Source organism: Anomaloglossus baeobatrachus, chromosome 7 (assembly GCF_048569485.1).
Source record: "Anomaloglossus baeobatrachus isolate aAnoBae1 chromosome 7, aAnoBae1.hap1, whole genome shotgun sequence".
NCBI lineage: Eukaryota > Metazoa > Chordata > Amphibia > Anura > Aromobatidae > Anomaloglossus > Anomaloglossus baeobatrachus.
In genome coordinates this window covers 288,997,290-289,017,566 of record NC_134359.1, presented here as the reverse complement: position 1 = coordinate 289,017,566, position 20,277 = coordinate 288,997,290, and the positions used below count along the sequence as shown (strand labels likewise).

Genomic DNA, 20,277 nt, shown 5'->3' with positions numbered 1-20,277 from the left:
TAGCGTTATAGGAGACACTTGTGGCACAGCCACGGACTACTGGCCACAGTCCTGCCAATCTCCTCCATAGCATGCGCGATAAATGTCTGCTAGGTTCAGGTCTGACCATCAGTGAGTGCAGAGGTTGCTCAACCTGCACCGAAAAGTGACATTTTGCTGGCTTACTACCGGAGAATTAATTTTGGGTGGTTGTATGGGTTTCCCCTCCTCATTCCCTGCCAGATATGTGACCTAAAATAGTTTTGTACTCACTGTTATTGCTTTTGCTCTCCATCTTTGTCTCTAGGTTATGACAACCCCTCAGCCCTGGTGGTCCTGGTAGAGGAAGAACTGATTGCAATTGACCTTCAGACCCCCGGCTGGCCCACCATCCCTGCCCCCTATCTTGCCCCGCTGCACTCGTCGGCCATCACCTGCTCCTATCACATCTCTAACGTCACGCTGAAGCTTTGGGAGCGGCTCATCCTCGCCGGCGAGCAGCAGAACCCGCACTTCTCATCCACGGTGAGTGCGGCCATTTCTCCGTGCCGTCCGTTTTTGGAGGAATTTTGCGCCTTAAATTATTGGGTGACGTCATTTTGCTCCTGAAATTTGCTAAATGTTCCTTTCTGTTACAGAGCTGGCCCATAGATGGGGGCAAGAGTTTGGCGGAGGAGCCTTCCCAGAGGGGTCTGCTCCTTACAGGGTAAGGATGTGATTGGTTCCTTAGAGACTGTTAATGTCTTAGGTCTATAGGTGAGAGGATTTTTTTTTTGGATCAGCTTTAAGATGTGTTCTTACAGGGATACAAAACTGATCCAAGTGTCCTTTTTCGGGGTGTAGCAGCTGCCTTACCCCAACCCCCCCCCTCCCCCTGGACGTCTCGCTGTGTTTTGCAGCGGCTGAAATCCTGGGCTCGGTCCCGTACTCCGGCGTCCTGGATGGGGGCCTTCCTGTGTTATCTGGAGCTGCAGGGGAGGAACGCCGGCCTGTGTGTGGGCTCAGAGGGGCCTCTCCTTTTATTATGTAGCAGCTGAGCCAAAAACTAGATAGGAACATTACAAAGTCAGATCCTGGGACTGGAGCAAAACCCCCAGGAGCCGGGAGTGTAGAGTCGGGGGTCAGCACAAGTCCAGATGTGCGGGGGAGAAGCGAGGGGCGCGCCGCCGAGTCTTCTCTATAAACCGTACTCCTTATGTTATTGCAGGCTGTCTCCTTACAGTGCCCCCCCCACCCTACTCCTCCCGCGACATCTTTACTTTCTGCCGTTAAATACTTTCCCTTGTCTTCCAGGCATGAAGATGGCACTGTGCGCTTCTGGGACGCCTCCGGTGTCGCTCTACGGCCGCTCTACAAACTCTCCACAGCCGGCATCTTCCAGACAGACTGCGACCACAACGAGAGCTTGAACCAGAGCGGCGATGAGGACTGGCCTCCGTTCCGCAAGGTGCGCAAATCCTTATAGTGGATCACACGTCAAGACAAGATGTCCCAAAAACCGCAGCCATGTTGGTTGTCACCTTTTTGATTTCCAGTATGTGAAGATCAGCGTCATGTCTGCTGCGTCTCCACCTGACAATTTGGCTGCAATAATTAAAAAATTATATATAATATATATATATATATATATATATATATATATATATATATATATATATATATATATATATATATATATTTTTTTTAATAAAATATGAATTTCTATAATTAAAAAAAACAAGATATTAAACTACTATCTTTTATTAAAATTTTTGTTTATATAATTAAAAAAACAAAAATATTTAAAATATATTCAACCATCTTTTGTTAAATATATACATTTGTTTTCTCTTTATGAGAAAGATTTATATAATTAAAAAAATATATAATATTATAATATATAATATTATTTTTTTTTTATTATTTTTTTTTAAATGACGCCGGTCCCACCATTGCAGTGAATGGCGCTTGCTGCTCGGATATTTCTGTAAAGCCCCCTCTCTGTCCCAGACTCCAGGCCGATGGTTTATACCTGCACTGATTGCCACAAACTGCAGCTGTAAATCATGATTGACTCCATTTACTGACAGAAAGCGGAGATCTTGACAATGGTGATGAAATGTAAAATGATTTAGAAAGTTGCAGAGATGTTCATCATGGAACAGTAGTCGGCAGTTCCAAAACTACAACTCCCATCATCCCCACACGGTCTGCGGACTATGACTCGTGGCATGCCCTGACAGCCAGGAGTTGCAAAAGCTACAAGAGCATGCTGGGACTTGTGGTTTTGCAGGAGCGGCTCGTAGGCTGTTTGTGTTTGGTCCATTGCTGCCGCGGTGGAGCCGGACTCTGGTGTCTCTGGATTGTGTTTCCTCTCGGCTCGGGGGTGTGCAGAATCGCAGCATCTGGTGCGCAGCTCCTCTCCCCATGTGCTGCGCGCTGCCCCCCCCCCCCCCCCCCCCCCCCCCCCCGCCCGTGTGTGTTTCATACATCTGTGATTTATTTATTTCCTCCTCCTCTGTTCACATCTCAGAGGAGGACTCGGTAATGTTTTGGCTTTATTTGCCACAGTTAGTCTGTGATAATCCATCTGCATCGTGACGACACGGGGAGGGAGGGGGGCCAGCGCTGCTGTATATAAACTGACCCCCAAGAATGAGTATTTGGATCCTTCTTAGTCCAACATTGACATAACGGCTTCGTAATTCCTTCCTTGTACTAATCTTTGAGCCATTTTCTTCTCCGTTCACACCCAATACGTGGTCGGGCGGGCGCTCGCACAAGTTCGGTCCTTTGCCATCAATCCTGGGGGGGTTCACAGCTTGATCCACCACTTGTAGCGGTACCGCCCCCTGCAGGCAGGAAGAATAATTGTGACACTGTTTATATCATATATGCTATACACACAGTGTCACAATTGTGCTTATATATTATATTGTTGCGTTTCTAGGTTGGCTGCTTTGATCCGTACAGTGATGACCCGCGGCTCGGCATCCAGAAGATCGCGCTCTGCAAGTACAGCAGTAAATTGGTGGTGGCGGGAACTGCCGGACAGGTAATGGGGGGTCATATGCAACCAGAACACCTTATCGGACCCTCTGATCAGACCCAGATAACTTATGGCTGCCCCCTTTCTTCTTTTCTAGGTTCTCATCATGGATCTGAGTGATGATAAATCCGATCACCTGGTCAGCGTGGCAACCGTCGACCTCCTACAAGACCGAGAGGGCTTCACCTGGAAGGGGCACGACCGGCTGACCCCTAGAAACGGCTCCTTGTACTTCCCGCCCGGCTTCCAGACCACCTTGTTGGTGCAGTGTATGCCGCCTGCGGCCGTCACTGCCGTCTCGTTACATTCAGAATGGAACCTAGTGGCGTTCGGCACCAGCCATGGGTTTGGGCTCTTCGACTATCACCGGAGGAACCCTGTCCTGGCCAGGTAACGATTCGGACACTTTTTTTTTTTTTTTTTTTTTTTTTTTTTTTTTGTGTGCTGCCCGGTTTATGTAGAATCTAATGACTTTGCATAGTCAGTACGGCAGTCTTGCCGTTTCGGAAGCTCCGGCTGCCGCCCCTCCCCCCTCTCCTCATTAATAATGCACCGCGCTGTCTCTGTGCCAGTGTTGGTCCTGGGAACGCAGAGACGTCTCGTATTTTGATACATTAAGTGGTTTACGGTTGAAGCTCGTTAAACTTGAGAGCGGTTTGTTAGCGGTCGCGGTCCTGCGGTGTAAGGATTCCTGCCAGGGTCGCCTGTTTTTGTCTGTGCCAATCCCTGGAGATGAGGATGTCCGCTAAAATCCACTGCTGTCCCTACAGGTGCACGTTACACCCCAATGACTCCCTGGCCATGGAGGGGCCCCTGTCCCGGGTCAAGTCTCTGAAGAAATCTCTCCGACAGTCATTCCGAAGAATACGGAAGAGCAGAGTGTCTGGGAAGAAGAGGCTGAACCCGGCCAGCCCCAACAGCCGGGTGTGTGACTGGTGACCGCATCGGGTGTATGGTATCGCCCAACACTAACCAGCTAACTCATCATTCTGCTGTTTACCTTTCAGCTCCAAGAGGCCAATGCACACTTAGCAGAGCAGCCGGGTCCCCACGACCTAGATATAGCGCCCGTGCAGAGAAGGATCGAGCCGCGATCTGCAGATGACTCGCTTTCTGGCGTGGTGCGCTGCTTATATTTTGCTGACACCTTTTTGCGGGACGGTAAGAATCCTCCTCATAAGTAATATAATACCGTCTCTATATACAAGAATATAACTACTATAATACTGCCCCTATGTACAAGAATATAACTACTATAATACTGTCCCCTATGTACAAGAATATAACTACTATAATACTGCTCCTATATACAAGAATATTACTACTATAATACTGCACCTATGTACAAGAATATAACTACTATAATACTGCCCCTATGTAAAAGAATATAACTACTATAATACTGCCCCTATGTACAAGAATATAACTACTATAATACTGCCCCCTATGTACAAGAATATAACTACTATAATACTGCCCCTATGTACAAGAATATTACTACTATAATACTGCACCTATGTACAAGAATATAACTACTATAATACTGCCCCTATGTACAAGAATATTACTACTATAATACTGCCCCTATGTACAAGAATATTACTACTATAATACTGCCCCCTATGTACAAGAATATAACTACTATAATACTGCCCCTATGTACAAGAATATAACTACTATAATACTGCACCTATGTACAAGAATATAACTGCTATAATACTGCCCCTATGTACAGGAATATAACTACTATAATACTGCCCCCTATGTACAAGAATATAACTACTATAATACTGCCCCTATGTACAAGAATATAACTACTATAATACTGCCCCCTATATACAAGAATATAACTACTATAATACTGCCCCCTATGTACAAGAATATAACTACTATAATACTGCCCCTATGTACAAGAATATAACTACTATAATACTGCCCCTATGTACAAGATTATAACTACTATAATACTGCCCCTATGTACAAGAATATAACTACTATAATACTGCCCCCTATGTAAAAGAATATAACTAGTACTTCTTGGTTGGTGACTTTTCTGATATTGTTCCACAATAGCCGTCCACCACGGCCCCACGATGTGGGCAGGCACTAACTCTGGCTCAGTTTTTGCCTATGCACTGGAGGTCCCGTCTCGGGAGAAGTTCTCGGAGCGCTCTGCAGAAGCTGTGCTCGGGAAAGAGATTCAGCTAATGCATCGAGCGCCGGTTGTTTCCATCGCGGTCCTGGACGGTCGGGGGAATCCTCTCCCGGAGCCGTTTGAGGTGTCGCGTGACTTGGCGAAGGCTCCGGACATGCAGGGGACGCACTCCGTGCTCATCGCTTCAGAGGAGCAGTTTAAGGTCAGATACAAGATGGCGGGGGCTTTATGCAGCTGCCTGGCATTGAGCGTGATCTCTGATCTTACTTCTGCTTCTTCTTTTCTCCAGGTCTTTACTTTGCCCAAAGTCAGTGCCAAAACTAAATTCAAGCTGACGGCCCATGAAGGTTGCCGGGTCCGTAAGGTGGCCCTGTCCAGCTTCACCAGCACCGCGTCTGAGGATTACTCCGAGAACTGCCTGACGTGTCTGACCAACCTGGGCGACATCCACGTCTTCAGTGTCCCCGGGCTGCGGCCACAAGTGCGCTACGACTGCATCCGCAAGGAGGACATCAGCGGGATCGCGTCTTGTGTGTTCACAAAGTACGGCCAAGGTAGGAATTAGAGCTTTTCTGATCCAGGAAAAGCCGAGTGACCTCCAGAATATGGTCTCAATGCCTTTTTTTTTTTTTTTTTTTTTTTTTTTTTTTTTTTGTTTTCTTTGTCCGCCCTTCTAGGATTCTACTTGATCTCACCTTCAGAATTTGAGCGCTTTTCTCTCAGTGCCAAGAACATCACAGAGCCGCTCTGCTTGGTGGAGTTCGATCGACCTCACGATCCTTTGTATATCAGGTGAGGAGCTGGGGGGTCCCATGTTTCGACCCCGGGGGGCGTAAAGTTACCATTTGAAACTTACTGACCTCTTTTTCTACTTTTAGTAGTAAGGAAACTGTATCTCCCAAAAACACGCAAGCCAATGGCACACACATTCCCCGCGAGTGTGACAGCACCCCGCTCCTATCTGAAGGTGAGGGTCCCCGGGCTGGTTTTTGCTCGATGCAGATTTTTGGACCCGGAGTGTAAATTTTATTTTGGATTTATCTCTTTTGCAGCAAATTCCTGTGAGCACAGTAACACGTTATCGCCGTCTCCTCTGGACTCCCCCTTAAACAGCACAGACACCACATTGGACACAACAGGGGACATTACAGTGGAGGACGTGAGAGACATGCTGGGGTGAGCGCCGCACAAACTGCTTATATGGTGGATAATCACGGTCATCATAGGTGATCTGCAGTACCTGACATGGCCAAAAGCGGCGCCGTGCTACATTAGAGTGCGCCTCCTGGCTTGGCCCTCCCTCGCCTCCTGGCTTGGCCCTCCCTCGCCTCCTGGCTTGGCCCTCCCTCGCCTCCTGGCTTGGCCCTCCCTCGCCTCCTGGCTTGGCCCTCCCTCGCCTCCTGGCTTGGCCCTCCCTCGCCTCCTGGCTTGGCCCTCCCTCGCCTCCTGGCTTGGCCCTCCCTCGCCTCCTGGCTTGGCCCTCCCTCGCCTCCTGGCTTGGCCCTCCCTCGCCTCCTGGCTTGGCCCTCCCTCGCCTCCTGGCTTGGCCCTCCCTCGCCTCCTGGCTTGGCCCTCCCTCGCCTCCTGGCTTGGCCCTCCCTCGCCTCCTGGCTTGGCCCTCCCTCGCCTCCTGGCTTGGCCCTCCCTCGCCTCCTGGCTTGGCCCTCCCTCGCCTCCTGGCTTGGCCCTCCCTCGCCTCCTGGCTTGGCCCTCCCTCGCCTCCTGGCTTGGCCCTCACTCGCCTCCTGGCTTGGCCCTCCCTCGCCTCCTGGCTTGGCCCTCCCTCGCCTCCTGGCTTGGCCCTCCCTCGCCTCCTGGCTTGGCCCTCCCTCGCCTCCTGGCTTCAACGTTTTGCTAAATTTTAACATCTCTTTTTAGATCCAATGAAGAGTCGGAGAAAAACATGAAGAATTCAACAGACGAGGCGCGGCCTCCGGAGATCTTGATCAAGTGAGGTCGGTGCAAGCTGTGATCTCTCCGTATGGGATAGATTGTAGATCTACTAGATCTCTGACCTCCCAGGCTTCTCTTTATTAGCCGCCCTGATGGTGACAATGTTAGGCCAGGGGGTGGCTAATAAACAGAAAACTTGGGATGCCGCCAGGAAAGGGGCAGCTTTCATCTGACGGCCATAGGAGACTTCTGTGGCCCCTATTTTTGGGTCCACAAGCTTCCAGCGGTCATTGCATAAATCGTTTTAGTTAGCAGGAATGTGTATTATCTTCTAATGGCAGGAGGTGGTGGAATTGCTATTCATGCAGTTTCCTGGAACACCCAGTCTGATCCGCCATCTTTCTTTTCCAGGGTCTTCCGCCTCTGACATGGTTTACATCCGTCTTCACGGCTGCTTTTTCATTGGACCTTTTTTTTCTAAAAGCCTCATCCTGATGACACCAGCCCCCCTGCCTCCTGCATCGGTGAGCCCCCCCCCCCCCCTCCCCCATACCTGGCTCCATCAAGTTGCCTTCTGTATCGGTGGATGATCACCGCCTTGTGCCTCATTCCACACGTCCGATATATTCTTCACGATTCCTGACTTCTGTGGGATGGATCCCCCTCCCCTGCAGTCGTCTCTTGAGCCATGGACCATTAGTGACTGGATGACGTTCCTATGTGTCAGTATTGGAATCGCTCTTTTATAATGCATTGCTGATATTTGCCATCATGGCCGAGGACGGCCGATGTCATAATCGGTCTGCGGTTCCCTTCTTTTTTTTTTTTTTTTTTTTTTTTTTTTTTTTCTGGACTTGCTGCTCTATATTGCAGTTTGCATCTTGCACAAATAAAAAAAAAATTGCATTAAATTGTTAAACGTCCCCCTCCTAACCCAGCAATAACCCCGCTCGCTCTGTACTGAGGCATGGACGTAGCACCCGCTATTACCCGGACATCCCTGCTTGGCGGCAAATGTGAATGTGAACTCCGGGCCGAGAACTCCGTACTCACCAAGGACTGCTAGTTTGTACACAACTGTGAGTTATGGACCCCTGCAGCATTTGAGGGGTTAATCAACTTGTTTTTTTTTTTTTCTTTTTTTTTTCTCTTTTTGCGACCATTAGATCTATTTTTGTACGCCTTGCCTTCCATTTCTGAGGCTAATTTTTTGGTACCCGCTTTTCTGTGAAGCTACTAGGATTTGTAACAAGAGGCTGGTCGAGAGATGGGGACAAGCGCCGATAACCTGGCGGCTCTGGGGGAAGAACTACTGGTCCCAGCAGAGCGCTGGACGGCGACAGCAGCGTGGGGTCGCGGGTTATCTCGCCCCCAAGTAGAGAAGGAGGGTGTTTTGCTAACATTTATTGTCTTTGACAAGATTCTTTTGAAGAATTTATCCAATTTACATGGATTTTATTTTTCTGTTTAGGATGTAATCTTATTTTATTGCATTTTTTTTTTTGTTTTGTTTAGCTTTTTGTTTAGATATAAAATGGTTTTTAATAAAATAAAGAATATTAGTCTTTGTGATATGAAGCATGTGAAGGTCGTCAGTTTGTTGTATTAATGCCCTGTTTATTTGGGTGGATATAAACCAGAAATCATAGGACTATGTCGGACATGCTGTGGGGTCCCCAATGTGTTGTCTACCATATCTTCATACACATGGCCACCACTAGGGGGAGCTCACTGCACGTAGATGCAGATTTTATATACAGCCACCACTAGGGGGAGCTCACTGCACGTAGATGCAGATTTTATATACAGCCACCACTAGGGGGAGCTCACTGCACGTAGATGCAGATTTTATATACAGCCACCACTAGGGGGAGCTCACTGCACGTAGATGCAGATTATATATACAGCCACCACTAGGGGGAGCTCACTGCACGTAGATGCAGATCTAATATATAAAGGTGTGTGTGTGTGTGTGTGTGTGTGTGTGTGTGTGTGTGTGCAGGATTGGCATTCGCAGCTACAGCCACAAAATTTTGCACACTCCTCACACGTATGGACCCCAAGAGCGTCATAGGCTATGTTTCGAGGGGAAATTTTAACACCACGCTTTTAGTTATTCGCCAAAAAACTTGCCTCCATTAAAGCGAATGGAGCTGGGAGCCACAGTGCAGCCAGAACTTCAGAAGAATGCGCAACCACGCCCTTATATGGAATGTTGGCGTGTCACAATGCAGCCAGGGAAAGAGGCCGACACAGCCAGGGAAAGGGGCCGACACAGCCAGGGAAAGGGGCCGACACAGCCAGGGAAAGGGGCCGACACAGCCAGGGAAAGGGGCCGACACAGCCAGGGAAAGGGGCCGACACAGCCAGGGAAAGGGGCCGACACAGCCAGGGAAAGGGGCCGACACAGCCAGGGAAAGGGGGAGAGAGAGAGACAGTTACTATCCCGGGCAGCGCCGGGTGCTATGTTGTGAGGCAAAATTTTAACCCTGTGCATTCCAATTTACCAATCAATTTTGCCCCTATCTACATAATGGGGGAAAAAGTGAAACTAAAAGTGTTGGGGGCAAATTGACAGCTCCAGATGTGAACAAGGGGCACTTAAAGAATGAGAGCGATGGCGCCAAATAGTATATACCGTACAGCTGCTAAGGTGGGGCCCCGACATGGGATACTCGCCACACTCTGGGATATGAACACACACACACACAATGCGCCACACACTACCACGTGCTTGAACACATATACCACCCTCAGCACATATCTCACCACACATACACCAACCTCACCACATAATCGCCCTAAACACACACAAATCTGCTATTATCCTTCACAAATAAAAATCTGATTAATAAGCAGCCAAACTACAAGAACAACAAATGTACCACATAGGAAATACGGAGCTGTCAGTCACATGACCTGTCTATATGTGTATGTGTGAGCTAATATATACTGTCAGGGGGAGGGCTTTCTGTTGCCTGGAGATTTATCAGGCTGCCAATAGCAACCAATCACAGCTCCGCTTCTATTTTGCTACAGTTAATTAATCTGAGCTCTGATTGGTTAATATAGGCAACAATTTAATACATTTCTATTTGTTTTGTGGTGTTTGTGTGCAGAATACATTTTTGTTAATACATTCTATTTCTTTGGCGCTCCATTGGGAGACCCAGACGATTGGGTGTATAGCACTGCCTCCGGAGGCCACACAAAGCAATTACACTAAAAAGTGTAAGGCCCCTCCCCTTCTGGCTATACACCCCCAGTGGGATCACTGGCTCACCAGTTTTAGTGCAAAAGCAAGAAGGAGGAAAGCCAATAACTGGTTTAAACAAATTCACTCCGAAGTAACGTCGGAGAACTGAAAACCGTTCAACATGAACAACATGTGTACCCGAAAAACAACCAAAAATCCCGAAGGACAACAGGGCGGGTGCTGGGTCTCCCAATAGGAGCTAGAAGAAAAGGAATTTACGGTAAGTAACAAAATTCCCTTCTTTGTTAACAGCGGTTATTAACCCGGGCGAAGCCGGGCAGTACAGCTAGTATAGTATATAATTAATATGAGGTATTGGTCGATATTTTGGCCAAAAAACACAACTGTCAAGGGTCCTCATTGTTTTGAGAGTCACTTTGCTAAAATTTAAAATCAAAAGCCACAGAATAAGGAATTAAAATTTCATAAGAGCAATATAAAAAAAAAGGGGCAGCAGAATGTACCTGCCCGGGTCACAGAAAATGCTACACTAAAGATAGAGGCAAAATACTGATGAGACCACCACTCACAACCTCCCGATTCATGGAGGGGGCGACTCCTCAGTATTAGATAAGGCTTTTTATAGGGCGCTGGTCACACTCATGAGGAGCGCAGCGCCTGTATACAAATAAATATAACATTGAAAAAAAATATATACTAAATTTATGTGGCATTGGTTGATATTTTGGCCAAAATACACAAAGCTCGCAACCCACATCAAGGGTCCTCATGTCTTGCGAGTCCCTACCCTAAAATTAACAGCAAAGCTACAGAAAAAAAAACTAAAATTCCCCAAAATTTCCTATTTAATATATAAGAGCAAAAGCATTAATCTGCCCAGATCACACAGACTAATGCCCTGACATGGGACCGGACAGGATAATACTTTTGCTCTATATTATATTATTTGGAACTTATAAATTTTTGGGGATTTTAGTTTGTTTCTGGAGATTTACTTTTAATTTCTCCCTCTTTAACTAAACCTTTTTTTTCCCCTGAATGTTGGGATCTATCTGAGGCCGTCGGCCCCAGGAACAGCTTCATAGCCTTAAGGTTGAAAGACACAAGTTCAGCCTAAAAGCTAATGTGTTGATCCAGAGGAAGGCGAAAACCCCATGAGGCAAAAGACAATTGCCCCATATTAGGGGAAAAATTCCTTCCTGACTCCACATAGGGCAATCAGACTAGTTCCCTGGATCAACGTCCCATAATCTAGTGCCAATAACCTGCAAATAGTCAAGGCGCACAGGCCTCCATGACCATAAGATAATGTGGCGGAGAGATCCCTCATCTCATTGCTCATACCGTTGAAGGAAAAAGGCTTCCTCAGACAGACTTGGCACTAGCCTCTCTATCCTTCAGGTTCCAAAGGAACCCTAGATTTCAATCTTGCACCCCTATACAGTGATAAAGACTTATCACAGAGCCAGGATTGCATCCACAGAGTAGCTGCTGGCCGGAGGAGCGAGCTTAAGGCTAGAGTGGGTACACAACGGCCAACCCTCACCAAAATAAATTCTAACTAATGCTACTTTCCTAAATAAATAGAGTTTTGAGGCAATTGGCTCAAAGGCTTCCTGGCACAGACTTGGAGCAAAACCCTCCAAAGGAACCCTGGCATAGACCCTTGAACCTCAATAGAGGGACAGTTTCAGAGCCTTAAGGTTGAAAGACACAAGATCAGCCTAAAAGCTAATGTGTTGATCCAGAGGAAGGCAAAAACCCCATGAGGCAAAAGACAATTGCCCCATATTAGGGGAAAAATTCCTTCCCGACTCCACATCCGGCAATCAGACTAGTTCCCTGGATCAACGTCCCATAACAGAATCTAGTGCCAATAAGCTGCAAATAGTCAAGAAAAGGCGCACAGGCCTCCATGACCATAAGATAATGAGGCGGAGAGATTCATCATCTCATCGCTCACACTGTATAAATGTCCTTTTTACACAAAAGGAAATAGGAGCTTGGTTCTAGAGCGGTTGAATTAACCCTGACCGTCACCGTTTACACCCCTTTAATAGGGATAAAGCCTTACCACAGGCCTAGGGTTGCATCTACAGAGTAGCTGCTGGCCGGAGGAACGAGCTTGAGGCTAGTGAGGCCAAAACAACCATAACTGAAATAAATACCAACTATTGCTAGTAACACAAATCTGTACAAATAAACTAACATAACCGTAATTATAATTAGTTTCTTCTTTCGTGGTCTCTTGGACACAACCCTGACCAGAACCCGACATCTCCATATACGATACACTTTATAAGGCTGCTGATTTTAGGTCAGGGGGACCAGCACCAGGAAAGGGTTGTAAAACTGTCTGAAATCCTGAAAACGTCCCGCACACCTTACATGTGATCACTTTTCACCTTTTTACACCGGCTCTTTCATCTTTTTAAATAAAAAGTGAGCAGAGCTCAGTATAATAAAGGGAGAAAAGTGGTGTAAAATACCCCTGACAGATCTTACTCCAGGGGGCGCTTCATGAAGGTCGGAGCAGAAAAGCCCCAGCCTTGATAAATTGCCCAGCAAAGGTTTACATGACATTAGCGGATAACGAGCAGTGATACGGTCACCAGGTTCTCACGATGCTCCCGGTCCTGCGTTGTGGGGCGCTCCTATCCTGGTTACTACCCAAAAAGGCAGTAAAGGCGCAGGGCTCCACGGTGTATAATCCAGGGGCTCCATCCAAGGGCTCCACGGTGTATAATCCAGGGACTCCACGGTGTATAATCCAGGGACTCCACGGTGTATAATCCAGGGACTCCATCCAAGGGCTCCATGGTGTATAATCCAGGGGCTCCATGGTGTATAATCCAGGGGCTCCATGGTGTATAATCCAGGGGCTCCACGGTGTTTAATCCAGGGACTCCATCCAAGGGCTCCACGGTGTATAATCCAGGGACTCCACAGTTTCTGTTCCAAGGGCTCCTCTTTCTTCTTTCTTGCTTCCGTAGCTCGGTCCATCGTCCTGCTGCTTTATGAAGTATAATGGCTGTTAGGATCTCAGGAGCGGATTTTTAGACCCTTTGATCATTGTGACATCACAAAGTGATGACATAGGCAAGTGAGTGTCGCCCCTTTATGTAGTCATCGGTGTGGTCGGTTATAATTTGCATATTCCATGATGTCATAAACCTATGATGTCACCACAGTGAGAACAGACATGAACGTTCCATTCTGATCCCGGCCGTCATCATCTGAAAACAGCTGCGCACAGAGGACTCAGTTTTCACGTCTAAGCCACCACTAGGGGGAGCTCTTTGCACGTAGATGCAGATTATATATTCAGCCACCACTAGGGGGAGCTCACTGCACGTAGATGCAGATTATATATACAGCCACCACTAGGGGGAGCTCACTGCACGTAGATGCAGATTATATATACAGCCACCACTAGGGGGAGCTCACTGCACGTAGATGCAGATTATATATACAGCCACCACTAGGGGGAGCTCACTGCACGTAGATGCAGATTATATATACAGCCACCACTAGGGGGAGCTCACTGCACGTAGATGCAGATTATATATACAGCCACCACTAGGGGGAGCTCACTGCACGTAGATGCAGATTATATATACAGCCACCACTAGGGGGAGCTCACTGCACGTAGATGCAGATTATATATACAGCCACCACTAGGGGGAGCTCACTGCACGTAGATGCAGTTTATATATACAGCCACCACTAGGGGGAGCTCACTGCACGTAGATGCAGTTTATATATACAGCCACCACTAGGGGGAGCTCACTGCACGTAGATGCAATTTATATATACAGCCACCACTAGGGGGAGCTCACTGCACGTAGATGCAGATTATATATACAGCCACCACTAGGGGGAGCTCACTGCACGTAGATGCAGTTTATATATACAGCCACCACTAGGGGGAGCTCACTGCACGTAGATGCAGTTTATATATACAGCCACCACTAGGGGGAGCTCACTGCACGTAGATGCAGATTATATATACAGCCACCACTAGGGGGAGATCACTGCACGTAGATGCAGATTATATATACAGCCACCACTAGGGGGAGCTCACTGCACGTAGATGCAGATTATATATACAGCCACCACTAGGGGGAGCTCACTGCACGTAGATGCAGATTTTATTTACAGCCACCACTAGGGGGAGTTAACTGCACATAGATGCAGAATTATATACAGCCACCACTAGGGGGGGGCTAGCTGCACATATACTGGAGATCAAAATTAGAGTATGTCCGATCATTTGCTTTTTTCAGAAATAATGTAATCTACATTGAGCATCTGAAGGTTTTGTGTAAGGGGCGCACCGTGCCACTAAACATTTTACAAAATATCCAAAATTTATCAAACTATGTTACCCAAAACATAATTATGATAATTGGAGAACAGCAATGACTGTAGAGAGATGATCAGTAAATGTTCTGCAGGTAACGGTCACAATCAGTAGGACGAGCACCGGCCGTCGCTGTGAATGACTGCAGCAAATCTGCAGCCACAGGACATCACCAGTCTCTCACTGCTCTGGTGGTGTGAAGGTAGCCTGGGCTATAAATTATTTGTTCAAACGTAATAATAATATCTGTGTATGTAAATAATTAAAATATAGTTGTAGTAGCATAATTATCTGTGTGTCTATATGACAATTGCACAGACGCCATAAAATGATTCTAAACTGTATATACAAGAGTTCTCCAAGCTACAAAGGAAATATTCATTAAGTTAATTGGGAGCCTTATCAGTAGTTTTACACACAGAAGGAATAATGAGCAGAGAGGTATTTTATAACATACTGGGAAAAACTAAGGAGTTGAATACTCCCTGTTCTAGTTTCAAGGACAATGTTGCATTATGTATAATTGAGTTTTTTGTAATACAGGAGTCCAGTCTAGGACATTGGCTCATACGGCGAACACGTCTGATCATTGTCTGATTCATTAATATCTGCGCAGATATATAGCTAATTCGATGCCGGACTCTGATACCCAGAACGAAGATACCATTAGCTATCTTTACCTAAATTTCTCCCTTGACAGTGGGATTTTGGTCCACTCTTCTTCCAGTCTCTTCCACAGTTCTTTGACTGTTGTGGATTTCTTGGCCATAACTTTTGTCACCAAGGATTTGTCAGAGGTTTTCTATTGGGTTTAGATCAGGGCTCGGGGCTGTGGCAATTTCATTGTTTCCAGGATCTGCTTTGCTGTGTGACAGGGGGCCTTGTCCTTCCTGAATATTGCTAGCTGATGTGAAGAAGGTTCTGATCCACACTTGCATTCACTTTGCCATGTATCTGTATGGGAGGTCCAACTCCTTCTGAAGAAAACATTCCCCAAACCATGCCCCTTCCTCCACCTTTCACTGACTTCTTAACACTTGGGTTCAGTCTTTCCCCAGTTTGTCGAACATAATGTTTCCCATCACACCCAAATACATTAAACTTGCTTTCATCACTAAAATGACCTGTTGTCACTTCTCCTCTGTCCACACAACATGCTCCTCACCAAAGGTGAGTCTAGCCTTGTGATTCTGTCTGCTAATGAGAGGTTTGGTCACTGCAGAGTGGGCTTTCAGTCCAAATGCTCTTACACGTCGTGACATTGTATAACTAGACAGGTCTTTACCCTGTTCAGTGCTGAACTGGTGAGCAATTCCACATCATCCTGAGGGCGATCAGCCTTCTTGGGGGACAGGAAAGACTTTGATTTTGTAAAGATGCAATAGTCTCACAGACTTGGAAGACCAACTCCTCTTGCTATGACTGCTAGGGTCACTCCTTTGGCCTTCATGAGGACATTGGACAACCTGCTGCCGGAGAGTTTCAGTCACTTTGGAACTGCAAAGTCGGTGCAAACTGGAAAGTCAGGCTGCCAGTTACATAAGGATTGTCAGATAATTAAGGAAATTAGCACCAGGTGTAGATTTAACACCAATAACTTGCAGGGGGATCTGAGAGTGTTCCATAATTCTGATCTATTCTTTTTCATTTATGTGCTTTATAATTCAGTTTATGAAACAAGCTTAAATTCCTGTGAGTTTCCTCATGTTTGGATGTAATCACAGGATGACACAATGACCAACAGTTAGGAAATTGTAGGTTTTCTGATTTTGATCTCCAGTGTAGAGGTGGGATTTTATATACAACCACCACTAGGGGGAGCACACTGCATTTAGATCAATACAGCAAGTAAAAATCTATCATATATAATAATCTGTATGAAGTGGGCTCCCCCTAGAGGTAAGTCAGAGTCAAGCAGCCCTTCCCAACAGCTGGAGTCACTGACTGCACCTTCAATAAGGCATAGGCCACACGGCGAGAAAAATCGGTGCGAGTGGAGTGAGATAAAACATCGCATTCCACTCGGACCAATATTAGCCTGTGTGTCAGCACCAATGAGCGATTTTTTTTTTCTCAGCCCTAATCGGACCGAGAAAACAATTGCAGCATGCTGAGACTGTAATGCGAGACTCTTTTCTCTCGCACCCATTCAAGTCTATGGGGAAAGAGAAAAATTGCACTGCACTCGCGGTACACCGGTGTAACCCGAGTGCAGGGCGAGAATCGCAATAGCCGGCTACGCAGTAGAGAGGGAGATAAATCCCACCTTCTCCTCCTCCATGCCGGCCCTCCCCTCCGCAGCTGAGGTCCGCTCGCACGGTTGGACCTCAGTCGCATGGATACTAGCATGACACTCTGCTCCTGCTGTGCTGCCAGCGCGAGCCGAGTGTCATGCGAGCATCGCATTAGTGCCTCGTCCTAATTGTGATACTACAACCCCCAATATCCCTCACACATCTCCATGTTGCCATTCTATTTAGAGTAAGACTTTTGTTACTCAGAATCTATATCCATGGGGTCGATCTCGTTCCTGTAGACACATTGGATTGTTTGCAAACTTTGTCTTAGGCCCCCTTCACACGTCCATGAAAATCACGGACGTGTCAAAGGTGCGTTTTCCCCTCCATGAGCCGTGTTTATGGCACACGTGTGTTCTCCGTGTGTTATCCGTGATAACACGAAAAACTGAACTTTCTGCTCACCTGTCCCTGGCGTCGCTGTCCGTGGTGCTGATCTTCGGTCTACGGTCCTGCACACTCCCCGCTGCTGCTGCTTCCGGCCACAGTGGAGTGAATATGCAATGAGCAGCAGTCGGCAGCAAGTGACAGCAGCGCTGGAAAAGGTGAGTAAAGATGATTTTTTTTTTTTTTTCCCTCTGACGTGTGTTTCTCCGGCGTGTGTCACACGGGACCGCATCCACACTACATCTGTGTGGTCCGTATGCGGGCCGTGTGACACCCGTGCTGCCGGAGAAAAACGAACATGCATCCGTGTGGAGCACACGGGCTCACGTCTGCTCCACACGGAGGCACGGGCCAATGGCTGCAGACGTGCGTGCACATAAACCAATTGATTTTAATGGGTTTACATGTGCCCGTGTCTTCGGTACATGCGGGCACGGTCCTAGCACGTACCGGAGACACGTGCGTGTGAAAGGGGGCCTTAATGGCTGCAGAGATCTCTATTTATATATATGTATATATATATATATATATATATATATATATATATATATATATATATATATATATATATATATATATATATATATATATATATATATATATATATATATATATATATATATATATATATATATAGGGATAGATAGAGGGATGGAGGGATAGATAGAGGGATGGAGGGATAGATTAGAGGGATGGAGGGATAGATAGAGGGATAGATATCTAGATAGATAGAGGGATAGATAGATATATATATTTTTAAAGGGTTTTTCTAGCACCCTCTTGCTAATTGTGGTGCATCTGGACGTGTGCTCCGCCGGCTGGTATCGCATTTATCCCAATCTAATGCCCAGCACCGCTCCCTGCGCCCCGGCAGCTGCACCCGACACTTTGCAGGAGCGGTTAATATCACATCAGTGCCTCTCCGATCTAGGGAACCCCTCTTAATAATTATGAATCACTTCTATACCATGCAGTTGTGTTTTGGAAGTGAAGTGCAAATTTTATTAAAATATAAAGCTCATACAGTAAAAGTTCACCCGCCGGCCCCTGTTCCCCGGCTGTACGGTCATCGGCCACCTCTGGGACGTTCTGCCCGGGGCCACTCTGTGTTACACTGATTGGAGCCTTCTCCAGGAAGACCGGGGCAGACATGATCCCTGTGATCTTCTCGTGGCTGTACATTAAATTATAGTCTACAGTGTGATTAGGATATACCACCACCTCCCCTCCCCCCCCCCCACCCCCTTCCTCCCGGAGTGCTATGGCCACCGCTGTGCCCCCTTCCCCTGGCATTGTGGAGGGAGAGGTGCCCGGATGGTGGAAGCTGCAGATTTGGTTACAGTCCTGGAAGAGACCTTCCTCTTAGTGTGCAAAACTGACCGCTATTAACCCTTAACACTGTAGCAATGGAGTCACAGAAGAGAAGCGAGCAGTAGTGCAGTCATTAAGGCCATCGTTCTGTCCCGGCCGGGAAGTATTAAATATATTAACATCCTCTGTGCGAGCGCGGCCCGTGGGGTGAAGCAGCCGATGCTGCGCAGGAACAAGGTCCACGCTGCTTTTGGACCGGCCTAAGCTGGCGGCTTGCGGAAGGCACCCCAGGCGTGGAAGCAGCAGGTGAAGGCGTGGGGCTCGTTTCCCTTCCGGACAAGGCGCAGTTTCCGAGGATGATCCGGGTCCTTGGCCCTCATGTGCTGGATGTAAACCTGCAGCGACAACCAAAGGCAGAGGAAGGCTTAAAGGAGACGGCGGACGCTGAAATCTATATTTGTTTAAAGGGAACCTGTCACCAGATTTGGCGACTGTAAACTGCGGCCACCACCAGTGAGCTCTTATATACAGCATTCCAGAAAACGGTATATGTGTCCACCCATCTCCTGTATACACCGCACCTATATACAGTGTGTCCACCCATCTCCTGTATACACCGCACCTATATACAGTGTGTCCACCCATCTCCTGTATACACCGCACCTATATACAGTGTGTCCACCCATCTCCTGTATACACCGCACCTATATACAGTGTGTCCACCCATATCCTGTATACACCGCACCTATATACAGTGTGTCCACCCATATCCTGTATACACCGCACCTATATACAGTGTGTCCACCCATATCCTGTATACACCGCACCTATATACAGTGTGTCCACCCATATCCTGTATACACCGCACCTCTATACAGTGTGTCCACCCATCTCCTGTATACACCGCACCTCTATACAGTGTGTCCATCCATATCCTGTATATACCGCCCCTCTATACAGTGTGTCCACCCATATCCTGTATACACCGCACCTATATACAGTGTGTCCACCCATATCCTGTATACCCCGCACCTATATACAGTGTGTCCACCCATATCCTGTATACACCGCACCTATATACAGTGTGTCCACCCATATCCTGTATACACCGCACCTATATACAGTGCGTCCCCCCATATCCTGTATACACCGCACCTCTATACAGTGCGTCCACCCATGTCCTGTATACACCGCACCTATATACAGTGTGTCCACCCATCTCCTGTATACACCGCACCTATATACAGTGTGTCCACCCATCTCCTGTATACACCGCACCTATATAGTGTGTCCACCCATATCCTGTATACACAGCACCTATATACAGTGCATCCACCCATATCCTGTATACACCGCACCTATATACAGTGTGTCCATCCATATCCTGTCCACCGCCACTAACTTGAGAGCGGCGGCAGCTATAGGCATAGAAGTGGTGTCTAGGTATAGTAAAGTATCCATGTGCTACACAATGAGACCACCTATTGCGCCACCTGGTGGAAAACAACGGAGTTAGCATTTTTATCTCGAAAACTGAACGAGAGAGAAAAAAGTGAATTACAAAATTGTAGGGCATCATAAATTCAATACGAGTCGACACCTTGCATACAGAAATGCTATGATTAGAAGGTGTAAAACTCACAAGGC

General features: G+C 47.1%; 2 protein-coding genes across 4 annotated transcripts in view; one reads left to right on the top strand and one right to left on the bottom strand.

The window, feature by feature from the left end:
• The window catches only part of LLGL1 (LLGL scribble cell polarity complex component 1), a 28,049-nt gene extending 19,416 nt beyond the window's left edge, over positions 1 to 8,633 (top strand). For 2 of the 3 annotated variants that reach the window (XM_075318367.1, XM_075318365.1), the window contains exons 10-23: positions 287 to 504; positions 618 to 685; positions 1,273 to 1,426; positions 2,909 to 3,013; positions 3,105 to 3,397; positions 3,778 to 3,931; positions 4,015 to 4,168; positions 5,081 to 5,364; positions 5,452 to 5,716; positions 5,840 to 5,954; positions 6,041 to 6,129; positions 6,215 to 6,338; positions 7,041 to 7,117; positions 7,467 to 8,633. In XM_075318367.1, the coding sequence (XP_075174482.1) occupies positions 287 to 504; positions 618 to 685; positions 1,273 to 1,426; positions 2,909 to 3,013; positions 3,105 to 3,397; positions 3,778 to 3,931; positions 4,015 to 4,168; positions 5,081 to 5,364; positions 5,452 to 5,716; positions 5,840 to 5,954; positions 6,041 to 6,129; positions 6,215 to 6,338; positions 7,041 to 7,116 (2,099 nt within the window). In that variant the 3' untranslated portion in view covers position 7,117; positions 7,467 to 8,633. The remainder of the gene's footprint in view (positions 1 to 286; positions 505 to 617; positions 686 to 1,272; positions 1,427 to 2,908; positions 3,014 to 3,104; positions 3,398 to 3,777; positions 3,932 to 4,014; positions 4,169 to 5,080; positions 5,365 to 5,451; positions 5,717 to 5,839; positions 5,955 to 6,040; positions 6,130 to 6,214; positions 6,339 to 7,040; positions 7,118 to 7,466) is intronic. The other variant, XM_075318366.1, reaches the window with a different exon arrangement.
• A 9,660-nt stretch (positions 8,634 to 18,293) lies between these two features.
• FLII (FLII actin remodeling protein) overlaps positions 18,294 to 20,277 on the bottom strand; it is a 34,593-nt gene continuing 32,609 nt past the window's right edge. The window contains exon 30 of the mRNA XM_075318364.1: positions 18,294 to 19,025. Coding sequence (XP_075174479.1) covers positions 18,891 to 19,025 — 135 coding nt within the window. The 3' untranslated portion in view covers positions 18,294 to 18,890. The remainder of the gene's footprint in view (positions 19,026 to 20,277) is intronic.